We start from the raw sequence: 23,478 nt of genomic DNA on the forward strand, positions 1-23,478 counted from the left end.
TCTAAACTAGTCATCTTATAGAACTTTGCACTGTCACCTATCCAAGCATAAAACTCTAGCAAACCGATAGTAAGTAATATGAATTAAAATAGTAAATGTTTGTATATTTTTATTATTTCAATTGTGTACAAGTTATCGATAACATAGCACATCTGTCCAACACTACTCGTAGTGATGTGACTTCGCTAGACAACGATTTATCGATAAGTTCGAATGGGAGCAGAGAAAACGCACGCAGAGTAGAATGTGATACACTTAGTGCGTTACCGTAGTAAATCCAGTTCCATATTCCCATGATAATAGTCTAGACAAAGAGAATTCCTATAACTTATCAGATGAAAGCGCATTTCTCATTCAAACTTCCGACAGACTAAAATCATTACTAGGAAATAATTAGAAAAAATGCATCGTAAGATAAATAAGAATCTCAAATATAAATGTAATGTATGTAAGTATTTTAACAACTCCAACTTTAATATGTATTAGTAAACGAAAGCAATCATTATTTATAATGAATAAAAAATAATTAAAATTATCTGTCGGCCATTTTCTCGTTCGAAGCTGGCAAGACTTTGATACAAAGCGTATTTTGTAGAGCGGGATACTTTTTGCAATTTAAAATAATAAAATAATACTCGAGATCTTCCTGAAAGTCAAATGAAGTGTTGAGATTTCTTTTTGTCTTTTACGGTTAATTAAATTTAAGATATAGATGTCTGTGTTGATCGTATTTAACAGATTTAGTTGATATTGTAATGCGGGCGAGGCAGCGCGCGGCGCGGAGCTAGTGTGCCGGCCGAAGGGCACACTAGCGCCGCGCGCTGCTTCACCGGCACTCATAATTAGATATTTCTATATACTTATCGTCTATTTAAACCATTACCTCTATTTCATTATAGCTTTTGTGGAGAATATTTGATTTGCACAAGAAAATAGTAGTGGAGAAAGTCGACACCAAAGCTGAACTTACGCCGCGATGTATGCTGCCTTCAGTTTTGGTATCGCCTTAAATAAATGTTGTTTCCAATAATTTATAAGTAAGTGGTTTTCCAAACCCGCCCCGCCCCCAGGCGTCGCTCGCGTTGGAAAGCCACCGCGCGCCCCCTGGCGAGCGGGATAGAAGTTTTACGAAAAAAAAATACTCATTACCTAAAATTAAGCATTATTAACCAATTATTAAATGAGTAGTGGTTACTTGGCTGTTTTAAGTAATTTATTCATTAATATTTTCACGTAATTTATGTGTCTATAATTATTAATTTATTGGAATTAATTATAATTGAAATAATTGAAAAAAAAAATATGAAAAATTGTCACATTTTCTTCACTTTATACAATAGTTTTTACAATATGATATTTAATATCCTCAATGGTTGTACCTATACATTTCTTGTTCTAAATATATAAAAAAAACCCGACATTCATTATGTTTTATTTCTCTCCAACCCACACACCCTTATGTTAACTTTATATGTGCTAAGAATCAGTGTTTCAACACATGCTGAAGACACTCCTTGATCCAAGATACCAAGATCCTCCTTGATAGCTGCCAAGAAAGCTTCTTATATACACAGTAAGTTTAGAGTTAGGCCATTCATATCGATTAAAAAGAGATGGATTTTAATTCAAAAAAGTATCTTAAAAGACGGACAAAAAACTGATCGTATAAAGGTTCCGTTTTTTCCTTTCGAGGTATGGAACCCTAATGATATGATTCAAGAGAAAATCTCTTGACAAAGCGTTTGCAGTTCATTTGATGTAGCGATTGACTTTACTTTAAAATACCAGTTGCTTTTTCAACAAAAACTTACATGTGAACAGACATACGGACAGATAGTTATTGCGTTAATGTGATACGCATAAATTCGTCAATAATAAATTGCGAGGGGCGCCATGAGGGTATAATAGGGGTGCAAACCCCGCGATCACGTTAGGGTTGCTACAAGAACCTTCAGTGTTTTAACTATAGTTAGTTTTAGTTAAAATATTAGTACTAATAATAACTTAATTCGAGCCTGGATAAGAAATAAACCTGTATAAGAGAGAATTGTTCGGACCCAAAGGATGACCTTCATAAGCGAGAAACTCCTCTATACAATTGTGTTTTTATGCATTTATTTATGTTTCTATTTTACTGGATTTAGATTTAATAATATAATAACCAGAATTAAGAAAAAAATAAGTAGCCTATGTGTTCTTCCAGATAGCCTGTGTTCTACACCTGTGCCGAATTTCATTGAGGTCCATGCAGCCGTTCTGGAGATACCTTCTAACATCCATCCATCCATACAAACATTCGTATTTATAATATTAGTACAAAGTAAAATTACACTTTGTGTTTTGTACTTTTTTTTAAATGTCGAATGATCGACAAATAAACACAAGAGATGACCTGGTGTGCTGGATTTTTTTATCTTAATTCATCGCATATTATAAACAGTAAGATATATTACGTGTTTAACCTTTTATAAAACACTACTTAAACTTAGCGGCAGCGGCTGTGGAAATGGGCGCTAAATGAGCGGTTCGCGGTTGCTCCCTAGTTAGCGGCGCGTGACAACTCTACTGTTTTACGATTTAATTATTTATCCACAAAACTACACACCCTACGTGAAACATAATTTAAGTATTTTATTATTAACTTTACTCGTCAAACGTTACCAACATTGTCATGTTAAAAAAAACACAACAATGCAATAAGCATTTATTTATCCATTTTTAGGTTAACAAAATTCCTAAGAACACTACTGTTCTTTATCATAATAAGTACAATGATTGCGTAATATTTAAATGATAAACAAAGTTAGTTTTATGTTTAAAAAATAGAACTTAATTTGTAACAACGTAGTAGGAATGTTTTAAAAATGGTTATGCAATAGACAGCTGTCGCCCGCGACTACGTGCGCGCGGAATTAAAAAAAACACTTTATAAGTAGCCTATGTGTTCTTCAAATGTTCCACATTTATGCCAAATTTCAGCGCGATTCATCCATGTTAACATTCGCATTTATAATAATAGTAAGATTTAAAAAATATTTATGTGAACAAAAGATTAATTTCTACCTTTGCCAGCTTAAGACGGATGCACTCAAGGATGCAAGTGGGGTGATAAGATGACGTAAGCAAGGGTCAACGACCGCGCCTCGTGCCGGGGTCAACGACCATTTCGGGGGTGATTTTTTTTAATATAGCCCCCTTTTGTCAGAGAGAAAATCCAATTTCTGCGATATTAGGGTAGCGTATTGACGAATGGGGGAAACAAATCAAAAATGATATCAATGTTTGTTTGGGGATGAAACTCATTGAACGTAATGAAGTAGGAATGAAAAATATAACAAAACATACGATACATAAACACATGATCATTCTGAGAAAGAAAGTTAAATTTTTCTTCTTTCCACTATAAAAAACAAATTCAATATTGATGTTAAAAAATCTAACAAAATAATTAATATTAAGTTTTTAACTATTATTCGTAAGCTATTCTTCAAACGTGTTTTCTTTCCTATCATTAGGTAAAATGATTGCTCCATAAACTTATCTCAAACTAACTTATGCCCGCTATTTCGTCTGCACGCAATTAAAAAAGAACTTAGTAAATAGCCTATTTGTTCTTCCAGATTATGTTCTACATCTGTGCCAAATTTAATTAATATCCGTGCAACAGTTTCGGATATACATAGTAACAAACATTCATCCATTAGTGCAAACTTTCACATTTATATTAGTATGATTAAAACATCAAAAAATTCAAAAAACATAGTTTTTAAGACTTAACACCTAACTGTGAAATAACACAAGCGCAAATGGTCTTATAAAATCTATGTTTTATATACTAAACGAATGTATCAACAGCGAAACTCCACAGTAATATATATATATATATAGCGAAGTGACCGTTGCCCATAGACATATTCAATGCCATATGCGTTGTCTATCTTTACTCGATGGAGGAGGGGATGCAAAGAAGGAAAATATTTTCCCTTCCCATGCATCCTCTCATCCGAAAAGTCCACTTCCACTTCCCATCCTTTCCTTATAAGAAAAAGGGTGGGAAGGGAAAGAGGACTAAATTAGGATTAAATTAATATATGAAAGATGTAATAATTGAAGAAATAACAATAGAAAAAAGTTCATCACAACTTGATATCAATATCTTGTCTCTCGTATCCAATGATATTAAATAGACAACAGGGGACATTCGCAGACGGAACTCACCCCTCCACACCCCACCATCTACCACCCATGACACGGAACACAACGATTGGCTGCTAGGGTTGGCAAATATGGAGTTTTGTAAATTTTAAAACATAACCTCTCCGCTTTTATAATTTACCATTGTGAAATGCTTTTTCCAATATACAATAAGGAATTATCCATGACCGTACTTTTCTTTAAGTATCTAAAAACTAGAATCTTTTTGGTATATTTCAAAGTTTTTAAGCTACTATAAAACTTGTCTATAAAACCTTGTAATAATTTACATGGTAAAAACGATTCTTTGTGTAGCCTGAACTTGTACTGTTTTATCGAAGAAAAGTTATATCTAAATAAATATTGTATTAAAATCTAAAATATTGCCAACCCTAATAAAGTCAATGTTACGGACGTTTTCAATATGGATTTCCTCTGACAAAAAGCATATACAAAATTATATTGTTATCCTTGTCATACTCTTGCAAAACACAGAGATGGAAAATTGTTTTTGTAAAGGTGTTTAGTCAGTGGGTACAGATTAGATAGACATGAAACATGTTGATGTGAACACATAATCAGAATGTTTTGCGAAGCGCCGACTCTCTCGGGAGTCAATCGATACCATACAATCAAGTACTAAAGCTATATTGCCTTATTTCTCTTTTTAAGTCGCGGTTGTAAATGCGCTTACTAGAAAGCGTAGAACAGGACATCTAAAAAGATTTACTTAGTCATATGTGTAACTTCAATTTAACTAGAATCTGGTCGAACGGAATCATGTTTGGATAAAATTATCTTGGGCCGGTCGCTTATGCGTCTCACCTCCTTCATTCCCCTAAAAACTCGAAAGTTCGCGAAAGGAACGACTTAAGTAAAGCTTTTTCTTTTTATTTAGAAGTTATGTTTTATTGTCAAAATCTTTTTCGGAAATGATGGGATAGGGAGGATAGATATGCCAGGGAAGGGAAATAGGAAATGGATTATCCTTTTAATGACTCTTGATTTTGAAAAAATCTGTCTGATATGAACACGAAATTTGGTTTGTAATACAAAACAGCGCCATCTGTTGGTCGGATTTTTTATATTCTAAGAATCTTTTTTTACATTTCATGAGTTACTAAACAAATTTTAATGAACCTTTAACAAAGTGAAAGCAAACAAACAATTTATGGACATAAATGAAATAATGAAGTGAGAGTTAAAATATATTTATTATATATGTAATAATTATGTAGCAAGATGTCCGCCAACTTCACAGATAAATGTCTCCGTACCTGAAAATAGAGACAAAAACATTAAATACTAAAAATAGAACATAGAGTGTCAATAATTGCTAATTCAATATGTAATTAACTTATTGTGCAAAAGCACAAGGACTTTAAATTCCTACCCATTACTGTGAAACAATTCACGTTCACAATACAACTATGTGGAAATTGTTGAGGAGCAATATATAATCCAAGAAATATATCTGACCCAGTGGAAGAGGCTGCTATCTCGGTTAAATTTCTCACAAAATATGTAAAACTGTAACCGTAGAAAATTAAATTAAAAAAAACATGAAACTGACATCTACAGCGTTTTTTTTTATTTGAATTAGAAAATGCCCTCAGCGTTAGTTTGTTATCATAATTTAGTTTGATTTATCCACCGAGTCAAACTTTAAAACTTAGAACTTGATAAATAGCTATTGTAGTAACATAGGACATTCGATAAGTGGGTAGTGAATATATTTATTTGTCTGTAAGCATTTAGAAATGAAATGGGACCTGTATGTTTGAGCAGATGTCTGCGCAGCTCGGTGATGGCGGGGAACTGGTGCTGGCAGATGCGGCAGGTGTACTGGTACCCCACCACCTGCACAACATGTCCAAAATGAGTTCACACTCACAAAAAAACGTTTTACAACAGAACTCTACTGTACTAACTATATTTTATCATCGCTTACAATGTCTTTGAGAACATATTAGTTCTGATGAGTCTGTAAATATCGTTGAATAATTAATAAAGTCTTATAAAATAGTGATTAAACTCTTAATAACGACAATCTGTAAATCATTTTCATTTCATCAGTTGATAATATTATTAGTCAGATTGTAAACTGACATACATAGTGTGCACCAATTCTAACCTTGGCCAGAGCTCTGGAGACAAGCCTCTTGTACTTGTTGACGTCGTGTGCGGAGTGAGACTTGAGGTGTGCCAGCAGACGCTGCACGTTGGCACACACCGTAGAGCAGATCTCACATCTTATCTCTGCAACAAATGTTAAAATTATATTGTATCTTACTGCCAGCGCCATCTATCATCAATTATCATACAACTAAAGTCTGAATAATTTTTTTTTTAAATCTATAGATGTCGCTATATAACATTTCTTAAAAAATAATAATTACATTTCTTTACCAAATTAGGTTTTTCAAATAAACACTGTAACACGTATTTCAGCATTATTAACCTATTTCAACGTTTTTTCACTAATAATGATCAAAAAATTATGACATATGAACATACTTTTATCCTCCTTCCGGGAGCCTCGCCAGGACAACTGGAAGCAAGGAGCGCACACCCTGCAGCTTGCCACTTCCTTCATGTATTTCTTCTGCTCCTCGTCTTCTTCCTTGCCACCCTCAGAATTCTCACTGGTAGGGGAAAAGACACTGTATATGTTTTGTGAACCAAAGTGTTTACAAGACTAGAAACTTACTTCATTAACTTAATTTATACTAACAGTAGTTGTGGCCTGCGACTGTCCGCGCTGCATTAAAAAAAAAACTTAATTAGTAGCCTATGTGTTATTCCAGGTTATGTTTTACATCTATGCCAAATTTCATTGAAATCCATGCAACTGTTCTAGAGATATGTACCTTCTAACAAACATCCATCCGTCCATCCAAACATTCGCATTTACAATAATAGTAAGATTAACCAAATAATATACCTAACCAAAGTATAACATAAAATTTAGTTTTTTAATACTTAAACAATGTACAAAATATATTTTTTTATATATTTTAAGGTGTATTCATTAACTTACGTCTTTTCAAACATTTTATAAACCAAAGAGATAGTTTCTCTTGGTTTATAAACAATCAACTGCTCTCCATCTTTCTGAACTTCTTTAGTTATAATAACTTCGTCCACATGACGGTAAGACTTCCGTCTCTTTGTATCAATAAGTTTATAGTTCAATACTTTCTTCTCTCTGAACTTCGGTAACACCGATTGAACTACATCAGACTTACTGACTCCATTAGTGTTCGTGGCCATTGTCTTTGTCCACATGCTTGTTTCTTGTCTACCTGAAAGATAAATCAATTACCAAACATATTTCAACAATGTAATTTATTTTCACTGAAACTGGCATTTGGACTATGAAAACATCAAAAATCTTATAAACATAAATAAAAAACCTTTGTGCAAGTTAAAGGATTCATTTTAAATAAACTCTGTCTAGTCAGAAGACCGAGAATAGTACTTCAAATATACTGCTAAATGCCTTAAAAATGCATAGCGGGCTAAAAAAAAAAAGACTTTAAAGATTAGATGTTTGACAAATATTTTGAAATAGTATTAGAGACATTCTTGTGTGAGTTCAAAGAAAAGTTAACACTGTAATAGCCCACCTGTAAACTTATTGAACACATTTTTGAGTAGCACAGTTCTTTTAGATGACACCGTCTCACCACTATCAGGTCGTAGCACTGTATCGCTTTTCTTAAAATGTTCCAAGCACAAATTGTTCCAAATCTTCAACTTTGTTGTGTCACTTCCATCCTTCTTTACTGCACGTACTGGCATACATAAAGGATCATCATAATCAGGAATACGAATATCTAATTGTGTTCTAGGTATATTTTCTCTCTTCATTTGTAATTTTTTCATTTTTTTAGGTCCATATTCCTTGACTTTATATTTAATTGGTGCAGATTGAGCGAAATATTCGTACTTTTGAGATTTAATTGATGATCGAGGTATTTTAGGAGTTTTACGTTTCTTAGGTTTCGATGATGCATCCTTTGAAGGTTCGTAATCAGAATCTTCTTCAGTTTTTCGCTTTTTTCTTGGCTTTTCAACGGGACTTCGTTCAACAAGAAATGGGATAGGAGCTTCTAGAGGCGGCGGGTCTTCATCGGTATGAACACATTGTTGAACAATATCCGCATCCTCATCTAGAAATTCGATTTCACCGTCATCTTCGGCCATCTCTGCAGGGAATAAGTCGCTTGTATAACTTTACTTTTCGGTAATTAAAGGCAAATGTATTTTTGCCTTTTAGGTTATTTTCTGTTTATCTTGATGACAATGTCAACTTTAAAAAAGGCGTTCATTTGACTATTGATTCCAATATTTCATAGACACAGCAGAGTGTTTAATTTTATTTGCATTTTCATATTTTATTTTATTTTTCATAAAATTTAATTTTTTCATAACAACTTTAATTGTTTCGCAAACTGATTCAGATATTTATCTTTTATCTTTCTTACAACCACAATTAATTGCGACAATGACAATTTAAATGCGGACTCACTTTCTCGCATGATACACGCTATAAGTTTATCTCGCTTGCACCACGTAAAACCAATGACATGTCCATACTTTTTCTGAGTGCTCTATGACAAATTGGAAAAAAAAATGATGCAATTCCCATGAACTAGGAACATACTCTTTGAACGCTTCATAAAATTTTTATCAACATGTCGGATAAGTTAGTGTTTTGTTAAATTTTATTAAAATCTTCATAAATAGCAAATTAAAATGGTTTAATCGACCATTCTTGCTACTTTTAATAGTAGTTATTCTAAATATAAAAATTTACAATGGATACCAAAGGCGCAGACTATGATGTCACAATCGCGTTACTTTGTCTTCCATGTGTTTCATAGATGTTCGTTTGTATTTTCAGTGAAGATTTATTAGGTGATGATCTTGGTGATCACAGTCTTACAGACTACAACTTAGGTAATGAAGAGGAAGAAGAGCTTTTGGCCGATGATTACGACAATAGTACGTCACAGAATGTGCCTACATCGGACGCCACGGCGTATGTAGAAAGAGTTGATATTAGTCAACCAGCTTATGCTTCAAATCATAGTATAGAATATTCAGAGGTAACTTGTTTTGTTAATATATACAAATTAAATTAAGCATTACTTTTAGATCCAAAAATAAAAAGCCTACCTTAAAATAACTACCAAATTGTTTAATATTTGTAGTATTACTTACTGCCAATCTTTTACTTTTAATACTATTTTCTATAGACATTAGCACAATATTTACTATTTATGTAGGAAACTATTTCATAAATACTATGAAAATTACTATGTTACAAAAGTTTTATCCAACAGCCTGCCTCATATCCAGTAATGGGTGAAAGTGAATGTGTGGTACCTAACATAACAACAGAAGTACCAGACACAAGACTACCGGAACATTCCACATATGCCCCTTATCCTGAATCACGTGGATATGACTTAGAACATGCTGTACCTCCACCTATTGTAAGTATACTATAACAAAAAGATAAATATTTACTACTTAAGGCTTAGCATACTTTAAGGAATATGTAGAAACAAATGTACAAAAGTTGTACAGACTAGTCTATCATAGATAATGCTTTATCTATTTCCTGTGACTATACTTGCGTAGTATCAAAAAACTGAAGCGAATATGTTATTTTGCTTGATTATCTCTGTTCAATATTCAATATATTTCAATAACAACTATAAATCCAAATAAAATATTTATTAAATTTGTTACAGCCAGCTGCTCCGGTCGAATCTCCACAGATTGTGCCTTCTGAAGTACCAATATCAAATGTTGGTAAGTAATACCCCAATTATTTATTTACCTGATATTTTACGGTGAAAATTTTAATATAAATGTAGAGTCATTGCTAGCCCAATGTGGTTGACTTGACAATGGAATATTCACTCCTTTACTTCCTTAAGCTCCACTGAGGAAATTCATAAGTTCAATATCACATAAAACTTTTATGATGTGATTATAAATTGATAATTTCCACAGGGAAAATGAGCAAGAAATTCTTAATTATATGCTAAAATGTGTTTTTAATATAATTTGTTCTTTTAGATGACCTTGGTGCCCGAGAACGGTTCACATCGGAGCGACCACCAGGATCCCAGAGGACACCGCAAGTCAGAGATATACCTGACAGCTTAGGTAATGGTCTTTGATGAAAGAAGTAAAAAAAGTTGCACATTTATAGTGCCTCTTTTAGCTTTAAATGTCTTTTTAGGATATAAAAATTTGAGCTGATATTACAAAACCATAAGTTAATACATCTCTAAGTTAATTTTTTTTCATAGACAAAGTGGTAGTGCCCCGGGGTGGTTTTACCGGGCGGGGGCGCAACTCTTGGCGCAATCCGCACTACCGCACCCCGCATCCTTACCGCAGAAACAACATGCACAGGGTAAGTGGCTAACCTTTATCAACATGCCAGCTTTTGTCAGCGAATTCTTCCGATTTACACACATCTAATTCATACATATTTCAGAACAATTACGCAGCCCGACCGTCTTTTACACCGCAAGTGACAGTTTGGGCAAATCAACCGAAAACAATCAGACCGAACATACCAGAAATACGTTCTGATATACCGCCACCGAAGATCGTACCAGAGGTGTCTCCGGAAAGACCAATGTTACCACAAGAACCATTGAGACCGGTCGAAAACCGCTTCCCACCCAGTTTCAATCAATTTAGACAGAATGATCCCAGACAGTTTGTTGCTAGACCGACTTTTGAACCGAGACCTGCCTTCCAGTACCAACCAAGTTACCCCAGGTTCCCTCCAATCCGGGAGATAGTTCCCAGCAGTGTATCCCATATTCCTCAAGTGACGATACACCAACATCCAGCTATGCCAAAGATGGGACGGGAAGCTGAAGTCAGGATGTTGCCGATGCAGTTGCCACCAAATATTCCTCCGGGAGGACTTGCCGGCAAGAAAGTGTTGATCAATCCACACTTTAAAGGCAACTTCCAGCCACCAGTTGAAGGTGAGTTAATGATGTTTATTTATATGTCACCATAAAATTATAAATACAATCACAATCGCTTATAACCACAACATATAATAACTGTAAAACTACTAGCAGGTGACTCCGACTTTGTTTGCGCGGAATTTATAAAAAAAAACTAATAATAAATATAGGCTATGTCTCCCAGGGATAGTGTTGCTTCCCAACAGTGAAAGAATGTCTCAAATTGGTAGTTTCGGAGAATATTCAATGCAAACAAACACATCTTTGTGCCTTATTCATATTAGTATAGATATTGCATTGTTTATCCATTGAATTTAGTTTAAATGTATAGTTTGGGTCAACATAAAGTATTAAAAGGTTTTAATGGTATTGGTGATTTTAATCATAGTAGTAAAAAATTGTTGTTTATATTTTTACGGTGACATTTTAACTTGTATTAAAAGATAAAGTAAGAGAATATGTTATTAAACTTAACAACATGAACATAGTTGTATAGACAACGATATTTTGGGCCATTGAAGAAACTAGGTAGACATCAAAACTAAAACAAAAAAAGGCAAACAAGGTTCCTATGTATGAATAAGTGTTTTGTTTTGGGAGCTCAAATATTTTAATGTTAACTTCTCGTAAATAACTTTAGGACGTCGTATAGATATGTAAGATATATAAGATGTAAATATATAGATTTATATGTCATAGGGCTCCCTACGTACATACCGACAAGAATACATAAGAGTCCGCCGCTGAGCCCCACACTCGAGCAAAAATTCGGTAAATTATATCTTAAGTTAGATCTAAGTAAACTTATTTGCTATGTTACACTTAATGCTTGACTGTGAGATGTAATTTACAAGCACTGTGATAGAAATCAACACTTCAATATTTAAGTTTTTTCTTTATAATGTGGTTTTCTGTGTGTTTAATTTTCGTGCACAAAGTTTTTACTATTGAATGCAAATATATATTTTTATTAGTTTATTTTTTTTTTATTATATGTGTGCTCGCATGAATATATTAAAATTATTAAATAACTGCCATACTTAGAGTTATGTTATAATTAATATTAGTTAATCTACTTGCATAATAACATTAAAATTTAACTCTGAGTATGATGGTTAAATTGCCTATTTAATTAAAAAATGTAAGAATCACGTACACCATATCTGTGATTGAATGTTTTTAGTTAGTTATGTTTTTGTGTGCAATAAATTCTATCTCTTTCTTCCTTGCATATATTCGTTCGTCATATATATCATATAACATATAATATACACTATATTGTATAAATGTATGTATGTTTGTCAGGTCCCATCAAAGACATAGATGATGCTGCGGAGAGGTTCATAGCGGAACAAAGGAATGCTTTAGCTCGTGCAGCCAGCAGGAAGTTACCGAGGAGATCACCACAGAGGTAAATATACTTACTAGCTGTTGTCCGCGACGACGTCTGCGCGAAATTAGAAAAAACGTTACTTAGGGTAGGCGCCAAGCTCCTCAGTGGGGACGTATAGTGAGCTAATGATGAATTGTTTTTTAAGCATCATGAGTTTTCTTTAGTACAAGTTACAAGACTCATGTATGTATAATATTAATTTAATTATTTCAGGTATATAGAGAACACAACAATAGAGATAGAGAATGAGTTGGCTCGTCGCAGTGAGGATGAGGAGCTGCTCCGGAGACAGGAGGAGTTCATCAACGCTAATAGAGCTGGTCTGCGCAGACGGTGAGCATATATACAACTTTGTGGAATCATAGCATATATAATTGACAAATACATTTTAAATGTTCAGGTTTCTGAAACCAAAAACCCAGTTTAAAACATATTATTACCAGTTTTGATGTTGATGAAGTATTTTGGTGTCACAATGAAATGATTAATATGTGAATATATAAAGATTGTATGCGTGTTGTGTGCAGGATGCGGTCCCCCAGCCCCCCGGGCCGCCGCTCGCCCTCCCCGCGCCGCTCCCCGCCGCGCCGCCCCCGCACTGACGCACACGACGAGGTACACACACACACACACACACCAACAATGTTCCGACCATGGTATAGTCAGCTAAAACATCTGTTGCACTAATTGCTTGAACCGCTGCAATACCACGACCAGAAGACATGTCTAAAGTGCAAAGTCATTCCAGTCTGAGAGTGAGTCTGACCTGTTGCCGGAGACTCATTCAAAGCAGTTTCCCTTCCCACCCTTTTCTTTGAAGTGAATTTGGTTGAGGATGGCTATAGAAAGGGAAATATCCTCTCTGAAGCTCTTCTGTCAACCAATGACACGCAATACCACTCACTCATTTACCACCTTATAATTAAAAAAAAAACTAAATTGGAATTTTCATACATGAGTTTCTTTTAAAGCTATACTTTAACTTATATAACATATAGTAATGAATTATCTTTAATGTTATAGGAGAGTGAGTACAGACGTCGTCTGAGAGAGCAGGAGAGTCTGAGAGAGAGAGTTCTGCGCGCTAAAGAAGTGCGCAGGCGCAAGAACGCAGTCGCCTTGCAGAAGCAGGTAGATGATAAGTATGTACCTCACTTCTACCACATTTTTTATAAACAGAAGCTGGTAAAAGCATTTAGCCTCTAGAATATTGAAAATATTTGACATTTATAACAAATATTATTTCTTGAAACATTATAAAAGTTTAAAGCAAGCTACAGACATTTAGTTTTAACTGAACAGTCTAACTGTTCGTCTGCAGCAAGCTTTACGTTAAATAAAAATAAATCGTAGACAATTTATTAACTTTTTCTACAATATACAAGTCCGTGGTATTTTTATAAACGTAATTTTTTTTATTTTAACAGGGAACGTGATAAAACAGAAAAAGACGAGACACCAGCTGAAGTAGAAACTAAACAAGATGTACCAAAAGCAGACATTGTCAAACCTGAAGTAGCAAAACCTGTGGAACCGGTTGACAAGCCGAGCAGCACTCAGCCGGACACCACCAGGTCACCAGACAAGGAGGTTAAGGTGCAGCCGGAGATCAGGGAACGTTCCCCCGTGAGGCAGGAGAACCCTGAAGTTAATTCTACTTGTGGTAAGTTATGTAAATATTATATGGAACGATTGTGGATTTGACTGTACTTGCCTCGGTGGTACATATGCATATTTATGATTGATTATCTTGTTTTTTAAATGTCCTTTAAATTTTTGCTTGTTGTATAACGTTATTCACATGGGAATTTTATCTAGTACATTGAATATAATTGTGTTATTTTGGTAATTGAGCTGCCTAATGGATGTCTAAGTGATCTGAGCTTTTGAGTCGATTTACAGCTGATATATACAGCTAATAATAATATACTAAAGTATTGGTTTGTGATATTTCCAGAGAACCTGACACCTCCCAGAGAAGAGTTGCCACTGAAGGAGAAGGTGCCATCCCCCGAGCGCGCGCTGACCCCGCCCCTGCCGCCCGCTGCGGGGGCTGCGGGGGGCGCGGACCTGGCTGCGGGGGTGAGGGGAGGCAGTGATGATGAGCTCGACCTCATCCTAGATGACATCGATGGCATCCTGTCCGATGATGATGACACCGGACGCTTCAAAGAGACTGTGCAGTTAGTATGATGTTTCATTTAATAATGTTGGTTTCTCAGACCTAAACCTTTGTATAAAAAATATCTTCTTCCCTGTCTTTTATTATTCTTAACGAAACAGAGATAACAATATGTTTTAAATTGAGATTTTGGGCTCGGAAACCCATGATAAATCTTCATTCTTACTAATATTATAAATGTGAATGTCTAGATGTATGGATGTTTGTTTTACTTCTCTCCAAAATGGCTGAACGGATATTTTAAATGATAAATGATTTTTAAATGACAAAGTTCACTGTAAATATCGACTACAATTGTTTTTGTGTCTTTTACATTGAAGGTGTCTCTTAGCGACAATGAATATAACATTGAATGTACTGGCAGGTTGGAACAGCCGAAAGCACAGAAGAGTCAGGTAGACCTGCGCAGCAAGCTGGTGTCAAAGCCTGTGGAGCGTCCGCCCAGACAGAAGATTGTCTTTGAACATAAAGAGGAACGCAACAAGAAAGGTTAATCATCATTTTGTTCTGATATAGTGGTAAAGGACCTGAATTCGCCAAAATAGCGAAGCAACCGGTATCCATAGATATACGAAATTTCAGATGCGTCGCCTAACTTTAAACGGAGTTGCACAGAAAAAAGATATTTCCCCTTTCTATCCGTTCTCTACTCTAATATGCATGAGCAGTCATTTACCTACCTTAATCTTACTAATATTATAAATGCGAATGTTTTTGGATGGATGGATGTTTGTTAGAAGTTATCTTTTAACGCCTGCATACATCTAGAAATTTAGAATAGATGTTAAGATCTGGAAGAATACTTAAGCTATTAATTAAATTTTGTATAATTCCAAGCATACGACGAAGTCGCGGGTGACAGCTAGTATATTAATATATTTGTTTGCAGACAAGTCTCCGGTGCGCAGAACTGTTGTGACCAGCTCCACTAAAGCTGACGAACTGCAGGAAAAGAAAACTAATAAGGTTTATATTAATTTAATTCTTATAATCAATTTCAATATTATATGAAAATATTTTTTTTAATTTATGAGTTTATGAATATTATTTTAATTGCAGATGAAGACAAAGAGTGATGTCACAACTAAATCTCGGACAAGGATTATATTTAATAAGAAAGAGGTAAATACATTATAATAATATTATAAAGATAAAATATTTGTTATGTATGTTTGTAACAAATAAACTCAAAAACTACTGAACTGATTTAAAAAAAAATCACAGTTGGGAAACCACACTATCCCCGAGTAATATAGACTAGATTTATTACTAGACTAGCTGTCGTTCGCGCGGGATTAAAATAAAACTTGATGAGTAGCCTATCTGTTCTTCTAAACTATGTTCTACATCTATGATAAATTACGTAGATATTCATACAATCGTCTTGGAGATACTTTTTAACCAACATCCATACATCTAGACATTAGCATTTGCAATATTAGTAAGATCTCTTTTAATTCCTCGCACTGTTTATACATAATTATCTAGAATTATTTCTTTCCAGACGGAGAAAGCTAAAGATGAGGAGAAATCAAACAAACCGTTCAGCAACCGACGAGTTATTCTCCAGCGGAAAGCTGACCAGACAATATCTATGGGGATATTCACACGCGCAGTGAGGACCGCGCTACATGCACCTCATCATGAACCACAAGTTGAGTACGCGTCTGACTCTGACGAGAGCGCGGGGGGAGGGGCGGGGGGCGCGCCACCCCCACACTCACCCCCCACCCGCACCCCCCGCACCGCACGCACCGCCCACGTGCACAACCTGCCGCACGGCATCACCGACACCCGCCTCAAGACCCTCGCCGGAGACCACGTCCAGGTAATGCTGGTCTGACACAACTCATCACCTGATTTCATGCTTCCATAATTATACTTTTATAATACAACTAGATATCGCCCGCGACTCCGTCCGCGCGGGTTGTCTGATTCTCAGAGCTACTCAATATGTTCACATGCTTCATGAGAATCGGTGAAGACGTTTCCGAGGAGTATGGAAACGTAAATTGTGACGCGACTATTTTATATATAAGGTAATAGTACAAGTTGTTCCCGTGTCAGTTTGTCCGGTGTTACAGCAACACTGACCGTCTTACAGCTACATGCAATAGTGTTGCTTGTATCTGTTGTATATATACACTATATAGTATTTATTAGTTATGTGTGCAACAACACATTTACAAATTATAAAGATTTATTTAAAGTGAATACAAAATTAGGGATCATTACAGTTGCAGACCAAAGAAGAATATTTTTTTTATAATGTTTATATATTATATAGATATATCAGTTTCAGTTTCAATTTACAAGAAGTAAATAAGAATAATAAAGTCCTTTTCATGAAAGAACTCCCTCAGAGGCAGCGCTGCACTCACGTGACGTGTTGCCATTTCAGTTATGAAATTACCTATTTTACATTTAGCATATGTGTGAAAGTTATTAGCTCGAAAACTACGGAAATTAAATGATTTTTCTGAGAGAGGAAGGAGGTGTGTATTCAGCGAGCGTTCAACGAGTACAAACTTTTGAATGGTTAAGAAATTAAATTAAGATTAACAAAATCTTGGTTTGTGTGTGGTGGGTACTGCACCAGTGGTTCAAAAGGAATTGAATAATTCCACTTTCTACGATTCTTTAAATTGCTTCTTAAATCACAATTATCTCGTTATTATTTTGTTCAGTTGATAAAACTTATGTTGAGTTTGAACATAATGAAATGTAGTACAGGAAATTACTAAATGTTCTCATGCTGGAGACTCCATCACTGAAATTTCTTGAATTTCCAATATTTTCCTGTTTGAAACATTTTTCCACCACATCGCAATTCCTTAAGCGTGCGGTGAATTATAATTGTTGTATTAATTTCCAATATTTTCCTGTTTGAAACATTTTTCCACCACATCGCAATTCCTTAAGCGTGCGGTGAATTAAACAAAACCACACTTTTTGACAAAGTTTAAGACAGCAATGGATAGTATCTGCGATTTCAAAAGCTACACAACTCATAAAGCACATCTTATGCTTATTTCTTAATGTCCGGGATATTCAATTTACCCCACTTAAACTATTAATTTAACACAAATGAAATCACAACATCTTGAGAAAAAAGGTATTTCTTTATTCAACCAACAAGAATATCATTAACCTAATTATAAATTTAAATATAATCTTACTAAATAACTAACCACTACAAAATAAATGAATTAATTAATACTATATTAAATAAACAACGTATAATACTAAACCTAAAACAAACTAAAAATAAAACTAAATAATAAAAAAAATTGTCCTTTACCCGAAATGCGACTGTGCACTGCGACGACATGCTAAACCGTGATGATCTAGAGGATCGACGTTTACCCCACACCGACAGCGATGGGGTTCGTTCGTCCGGGCCCCTAGACGTAAGCTCACCGCCAAACTAAAAGTAGTCCTCTCCAAAAGCGTACCTACTGTTTTACGGATATTTAAAAATCCCTTTTTAAAAAAAGATATTTTATTAGCTAAAAGAAATATAGTTATAATTAACACTGACACTTAAGTTCTTAAAGATTTGGCGTGTGTCCGGACTTGAAATTATATGGATCCGCGACGTGTGAGTGCTGGTGCAAGACTGACTCCTCGCCAGTCATGGGAAACAAGGTCTCTGAGCGGATGTCAATAGGAGATAGGGTTACAGTGTTTGGTCAGCGGGATTACTACTTGCGTCATTATATCCTTATACTGTTTACGGGTATAACAGAGCCATGTCTTTCGATGACTTTCGTTGCTTTGATCTTCTCGGAAAGTTTCGTTCCGAAGATCATCTTATCTCATTCGACGTCTTGAGTAATGTTGGAAAAGGATTTGTCTAGTCCCGGAGTAACTAGTTTCTTCCGAGCCTCTATCTCCCGGTAGTGTAGATCGCACAATATGCGACAACGGTCGCTTAGAAAACTTATACCTGTAAGATTATTCCCGTCGTCTAGTAGCAATTCCAAGCCTTTATTAAGAGCCGATATACCCAGACCCAATTGCTGCTGGACCGCCTTGATTTTCTTATCGCTTCGGGAGGCGTCGGATACGGCGGCCGAAATCTCTGGGTTCATTTTTGGCGCTTGTAGGAGAGAGCAATTCTCCGGTATGAGATAGCACTTCATGAGCTCATCCTTGGCTTCTTTACAGAGGCCTTTTCTAAGAATTGGCTGCCAAAGCTGAGCCACTTTATTATGAATTTTTGGCCCAAACTTTGGTGTCTCTTCTATTTTTTCACCCAAGGCGGTAAGGATTTCGGGGTCCAGGTCTATTTCTGGAACAGTTTCTTGGTCAATGCAATGCAATGCAAACAGTTGCTTCAATGGTCTTATTTTGAAATATGGATCCGTGTCTGTTCCTGTATTGTCAACAAAATGAATGTACCCTCCGTATTGCTTGATAACGCTTCAGAGGCATAAGATCGGCTACTATTGGATAACGAGTATCTCCGGCCCAAAAAGCCAAATATGATGGAAGTGTTACAATGCCCATGAAAAGTATGATCGCTATAAATGTGCGCATTTCTCAAATAACACGTTAGAATACATTTTCCATCACATCGCAATTCATGTTTGTTGTATCTCTGAAAGCGGTATAAAACGGCAACCACTCGTTTACGTCACCCGAGAAGATTGGGAGGTCGGTATGCCGTCGCAGGGAGTCATACCCGGTATGCGTAACGCATTCCCCCTCTTAAAAAGTAAAGGTGGACACATACCAAGCAATCAAGTTGCGTAAAATACACAGAATGTGAATGATGTGAACTGCGTAAGATTTTTCGGAATAGGCTAGTTGGCATATATTATATTCCCTTACCTATTCGTTTCCAATTCCGTAAATCTATTTGAATGTTTATATAGCTTGTGTGTATTTATGTACCTGATATAAATCCACGTGTCTACTGAAACACTGGACTTTGTCCAAAAATAGAGTTTTCCCTGGTACCTTGGATATATGTTATTCCGTTTTTTTTTAAACGCAAAAAACAATCATAGTTGTATTATTTTAGTGACATAAATATTGACTTGATAATTATCGAAGCATTGAAACAGTGATATTTACTTATCTGTGATATTGTATTTAATGTGTATGTATTTTGTTGTACATTTTAGATATAAGTTTTTAATAATTCTATTCATAATTGTGCATGCGAAAAGAAATAATTATAATTAAAAGAAACATTTAAAAATAATTCTCGGAATATGTTAACATTGTTTCGTTGGGAAACATTTTTCTAATGATAATAATATGAATAAAAATATTACGTGAACTATGTTGACTGCAATAACCAAATGTCAACTGTATGTATGTTGATGTTATATAAATATATTTTCATACAAATTTACATACTGATATGTTTTGATTCGTGTGTATATATGCCACGTATATTTTATATAACTACTATACACTTTTGAAAATGCTTTACATATTATATAGCGAAAAATATGCTCACATGTATATAAATATGTTAAATTTTACTCTGAAACTATGACTAATTACGATATTTTTATTTGTTGAAACTTTTTATATGCTTTATTATAAAAATCAAAGTACGTCAAATAAAAGTTTGTAGTTTTCAGATGTAATTATTTGTCTGATTGTAAAAAACAATATCGGACTTAACTAAGTGGTTCATTTTAACATGAGATTTTATGGAAACAATATTTTAATGAATGTTTTTGATTATATTGAAACAATTTTTTAATGATTTTTTTGAATTTTGTTTTGTAACCGTTATAAACGTGTATTATTGACTGTTGCTAATAAATTTGATAATTTATAAAGATTGCTTTGATTATATCGAATATTGTAAAAATATAATGATTACGAGGAAATTAATGTAAATATTTGATATTCTTTAATTTGTCTGATTTTTACATTTCAACTTTTGTATTTAATTGTTTACATAATATCTCTTGCTACAGTGAACTTGTAAAAAAAACTTTGGTTTGGGATATTTGTTGTTAAACATGATGTTCAATAGAATAAATAAAATATATTTATTTAACAAATTTTAATGATATTTATAGCGCATAAGAAACTAATTAAAGTGCGTGTAATATATTCCATATGTTTGATGTATTATTCATATAAATGATTTCATTATAGTTTTGTTTCCACGGAACAAAACACTAATGAGAAACATTATCGAAGTCATTTTACAAATGATTGTTGGTAATTACTGCATGTCATATTGTTTTCCTGGAACAACATATTTCCCAATCAAATATTAATAATAATTGTAAACTAGTCTTTAAGTAGATCTAAGTTTAGATTTAGTTATAATGAATAGTAAGAGTGAAACCCAAACGCACGGATTGATGTTGCAGAATTTAATATTGGATAAAGAAGAGCGTCGCGCGAAGTTAACATTCAAAACGTCCGCAGCGGCTGACAGTTTTAAAAAGAAGTTCCACAACAAAATGGTCGCGGCTAGCAGATTAACAGTCACTTTGAGATAGATATAGAAATATTGTCCATGTATACGGCAACTTGCTAATAAGAAGGTCAATGTTAATAAATTGTCACAATATCCTTGTCTGACTGTAGTTGTCCTGTGCTAGATTTTGAGTGTTATTTTCAATGCCTATGTACGTTTTACATTTTTCCTGACAAACTAATCGTGATAAAATCGCTACCCACTGGGAGAGATGTGTGTTTTATTCTATAGATTTAACTCGCACCTTTATCACGTACTAAAGCTGAAAGCCACAGTGCATAGGTTATAAGAGATTCGTATAGATTTTAAAAAAGATTGAATGTAAACATTTAGTGACCAATAGGAAGATGTAGAAGTTTCTTAGCAATAAAACAAATACTAAATTAAACCTACAAATATGTAATCGAATTTTCGTCCTAATTAATTGTATTTTGCTTCAACGCATTTTACATTGTCAATAATATTACCTGAACTTTATCTTCGTAAGATATTGTAATACATAAGACACTACATAAATGTATTTTGTATGACAAACTAAAGATACTACAGTGAATGGAAAATATATGTGAAATTTGTCTGCGAGAACTTTGCGAAATCAATAGCTTATATTGATGTCGTAGTCACGCAAATACTGCGTCTTAAAAATTATGACAATTCTTTGAAAAATTATCTAAATGTTTGTCAAACTGTTTATTGTATTGTGTAGCACTTTTAGCTCTGTCACTGTATCGTGAAACTAGGACCTAAAGGGTTTTCTAGAATCTAAGTGAACCTAACGTATTGTGACTTACCGCTGCTTACTCTTGTTAGAAGATATCTTCTTAGTATTAAGAATGTTTGCGTGTGGTAAGAAAACCATTAATATAATATAACTTGGCATGTTATAAACTTTAAAATGTTGACGTGGAACTCAGACTCACAATAGCAAATTTTAAAAACAGACTTTTAAATATTAAACATAATTGTGATTCAAAAACAACAGGCATTTAAAATTCGACAATACATATATAGAATTTGCGTAACGTATTTTGTAATTATGAGCAAAACTAACAAAAGTCATATTTTTTACAAACTAATACTACGTTAGAAACATGTTTATATTGTCCCTTAGATTGAATGTCATATTATCTCCGATATTTATATGTTAGATTAAATTTTCCTGTCTACTTTAAAATTGTATTTTTACTTGTTTATTACGCAAGACAATTTTATGTCATGTATTTTGTCGTTTTTATTTTATTCTGCTTTGTTTTATTATTAGGGAAATTACTCTAAGAATGAATTGTAATTTGATTCAAAGTTGAAAGTTCTATTTTAAAAATTAACTAAAGTATTTCGATAGATCGTCAATTGTTTGTTCCCCTTTTTATCTTATTCGATATTTAAAACTCGAGAAAACTGTTATAAAAATGAAGTATCCTGTTTTTGATGTTCGTATGTATGTTTCGTCGTTATGTATTTTACATTTAACTTATAATTCTTGATAAGACTTGATTAGTTCTCAGAATTGTATCTTAAAATATAAGAAAACTATAATCTACTAAACTCTTTCAAATATCATTAGCTTATTCCATTTGTAAAACATATATCGTGTAGAAACAAAATAAGTAATATGCGACTTTGTTCCAAATAAATATTTTATTAGAAACATGTTTCTAATAAAATATCTATTTGATAAAAGATGTTACTGCTTTTGTTTCTATATGATTCAATTTTCTTTACATTTTTTCATTAATATTATTAAAATATATGTACTAGTTATGTAGTCATTTTATGTAATGAATACTATATAATATAATATGTAAGTTCTTAGGTATTGCTTTTATTCACTCGTTTTTAACTTAGTGTTTATTACCATTATTCGAATATATTTCCTTTGTGGAAAAATATGTTTTACACAGAATTTTACGTATCAGAGAAGAGAGAGATGTTTGATTTTTCTTGACATAACAAATATTCACAGATTTGTTTATATTCTACCATAATAAATGCCACTTTGTAAAACAATGGGTTTTAAAGCGAAATAATTGTAGTTATGTTCGCCTTATTAGGATTTTTATAATTTTTTTTTATCGACAATTTATTTAAATACCTGTTTTTTTTAATACTTTGAATTGCCCGCCTTTCTGTTTATTTTTTAATCTGCTTCAATGTTGAGTTTTTATCACCGTTTTACAATAATATTTAATAATAAATAAGCGACGTATGTACAGATGTAATGTAACAGTTCAGTTTG

General features: G+C 33.9%; 2 protein-coding genes across 4 annotated transcripts; one reads left to right on the plus strand and one right to left on the minus strand.

Moving 5' to 3' along the window:
- Positions 1 to 5,389: 5,389 nt before the first annotated feature.
- LOC106118534 (uncharacterized) lies at positions 5,390 to 8,540 on the minus strand. Its single transcript, XM_013313197.1, has 6 exons — positions 7,824 to 8,540; positions 7,235 to 7,499; positions 6,712 to 6,839; positions 6,329 to 6,453; positions 5,967 to 6,054; positions 5,390 to 5,471 (listed from the first exon to the last, which is right to left on the minus strand). Exons 1-6 carry the CDS (start codon positions 8,401 to 8,403, stop codon positions 5,425 to 5,427), a joined length of 1,233 nt encoding a protein of 410 aa, XP_013168651.1. The 5' UTR covers positions 8,404 to 8,540; the 3' UTR covers positions 5,390 to 5,424.
- A 331-nt stretch (positions 8,541 to 8,871) lies between these two features.
- LOC106118645 (serine/arginine repetitive matrix protein 1) lies at positions 8,872 to 22,866 on the plus strand. 3 transcript variants are annotated; one of them, XM_013313324.1, is made up of 19 exons: positions 8,872 to 8,905; positions 9,104 to 9,308; positions 9,546 to 9,698; positions 9,960 to 10,020; positions 10,291 to 10,380; positions 10,527 to 10,633; positions 10,718 to 11,222; positions 11,907 to 11,978; positions 12,513 to 12,618; positions 12,814 to 12,933; positions 13,128 to 13,215; positions 13,624 to 13,742; positions 14,028 to 14,263; positions 14,558 to 14,783; positions 15,147 to 15,271; positions 15,672 to 15,748; positions 15,842 to 15,904; positions 16,287 to 16,610; positions 21,133 to 22,866. In XM_013313324.1, the coding sequence occupies exons 1-19, from the start codon at positions 8,895 to 8,897 to the stop codon at positions 21,262 to 21,264; spliced, it is 2,820 nt and encodes a 939-aa protein (XP_013168778.1). In that variant the 5' UTR covers positions 8,872 to 8,894; the 3' UTR covers positions 21,265 to 22,866. The 3 variants fall into 3 exon arrangements, with proteins under 3 accessions (XP_013168778.1, XP_013168777.1, XP_013168779.1); XM_013313323.1 differs by lacking the exon at positions 8,872 to 8,905 and having other exon boundaries at positions 8,921 to 9,308; XM_013313325.1 differs by lacking the exons at positions 8,872 to 8,905; positions 11,907 to 11,978 and having other exon boundaries at positions 8,921 to 9,308.
- Positions 22,867 to 23,478: the final 612 nt, after the last annotated feature.

The sequence above is a fragment of the Papilio xuthus genome, unplaced genomic scaffold (genome assembly GCF_000836235.2).
Source record: "Papilio xuthus unplaced genomic scaffold, Pxut_1.1 DF827570.1, whole genome shotgun sequence".
NCBI classification, from domain to species: Eukaryota; Metazoa; Arthropoda; class Insecta; order Lepidoptera; family Papilionidae; genus Papilio; species Papilio xuthus.

Bases quoted from the DNA above. Each gene is read 5' to 3' on its own strand.
- LOC106118645 (XM_013313323.1), top strand. From the start codon at position 9,084: ATGTTCGTTTGTATTTTCAGTGAAGATTTATTAGGTGATGATCTTGGT. The intron at 9,699-9,959 runs GTAAGTATACTA...AATTTGTTACAG, and splicing joins ATGCTGTACCTCCACCTATT to CCAGCTGCTCCGGTCGAATC. The intron at 15,272-15,671 runs GTTAATCATCAT...ATTTGTTTGCAG, and splicing joins AGAGGAACGCAACAAGAAAG to ACAAGTCTCCGGTGCGCAGA.
- LOC106118534 (XM_013313197.1), bottom strand. From the start codon at position 8,403: ATGGCCGAAGATGACGGTGAAATCGAATTTCTAGATGAGGATGCGGAT. The intron at 6,840-7,234 runs GTAAGTTAATGA...TTCCCCTACCAG, and splicing joins TATAAAATGTTTGAAAAGAC to TGAGAATTCTGAGGGTGGCA. The intron at 5,472-5,966 runs GTCCCATTTCAT...CTCTATTTTCAG, and splicing joins ACATCTGCTCAAACATACAG to GTACGGAGACATTTATCTGT.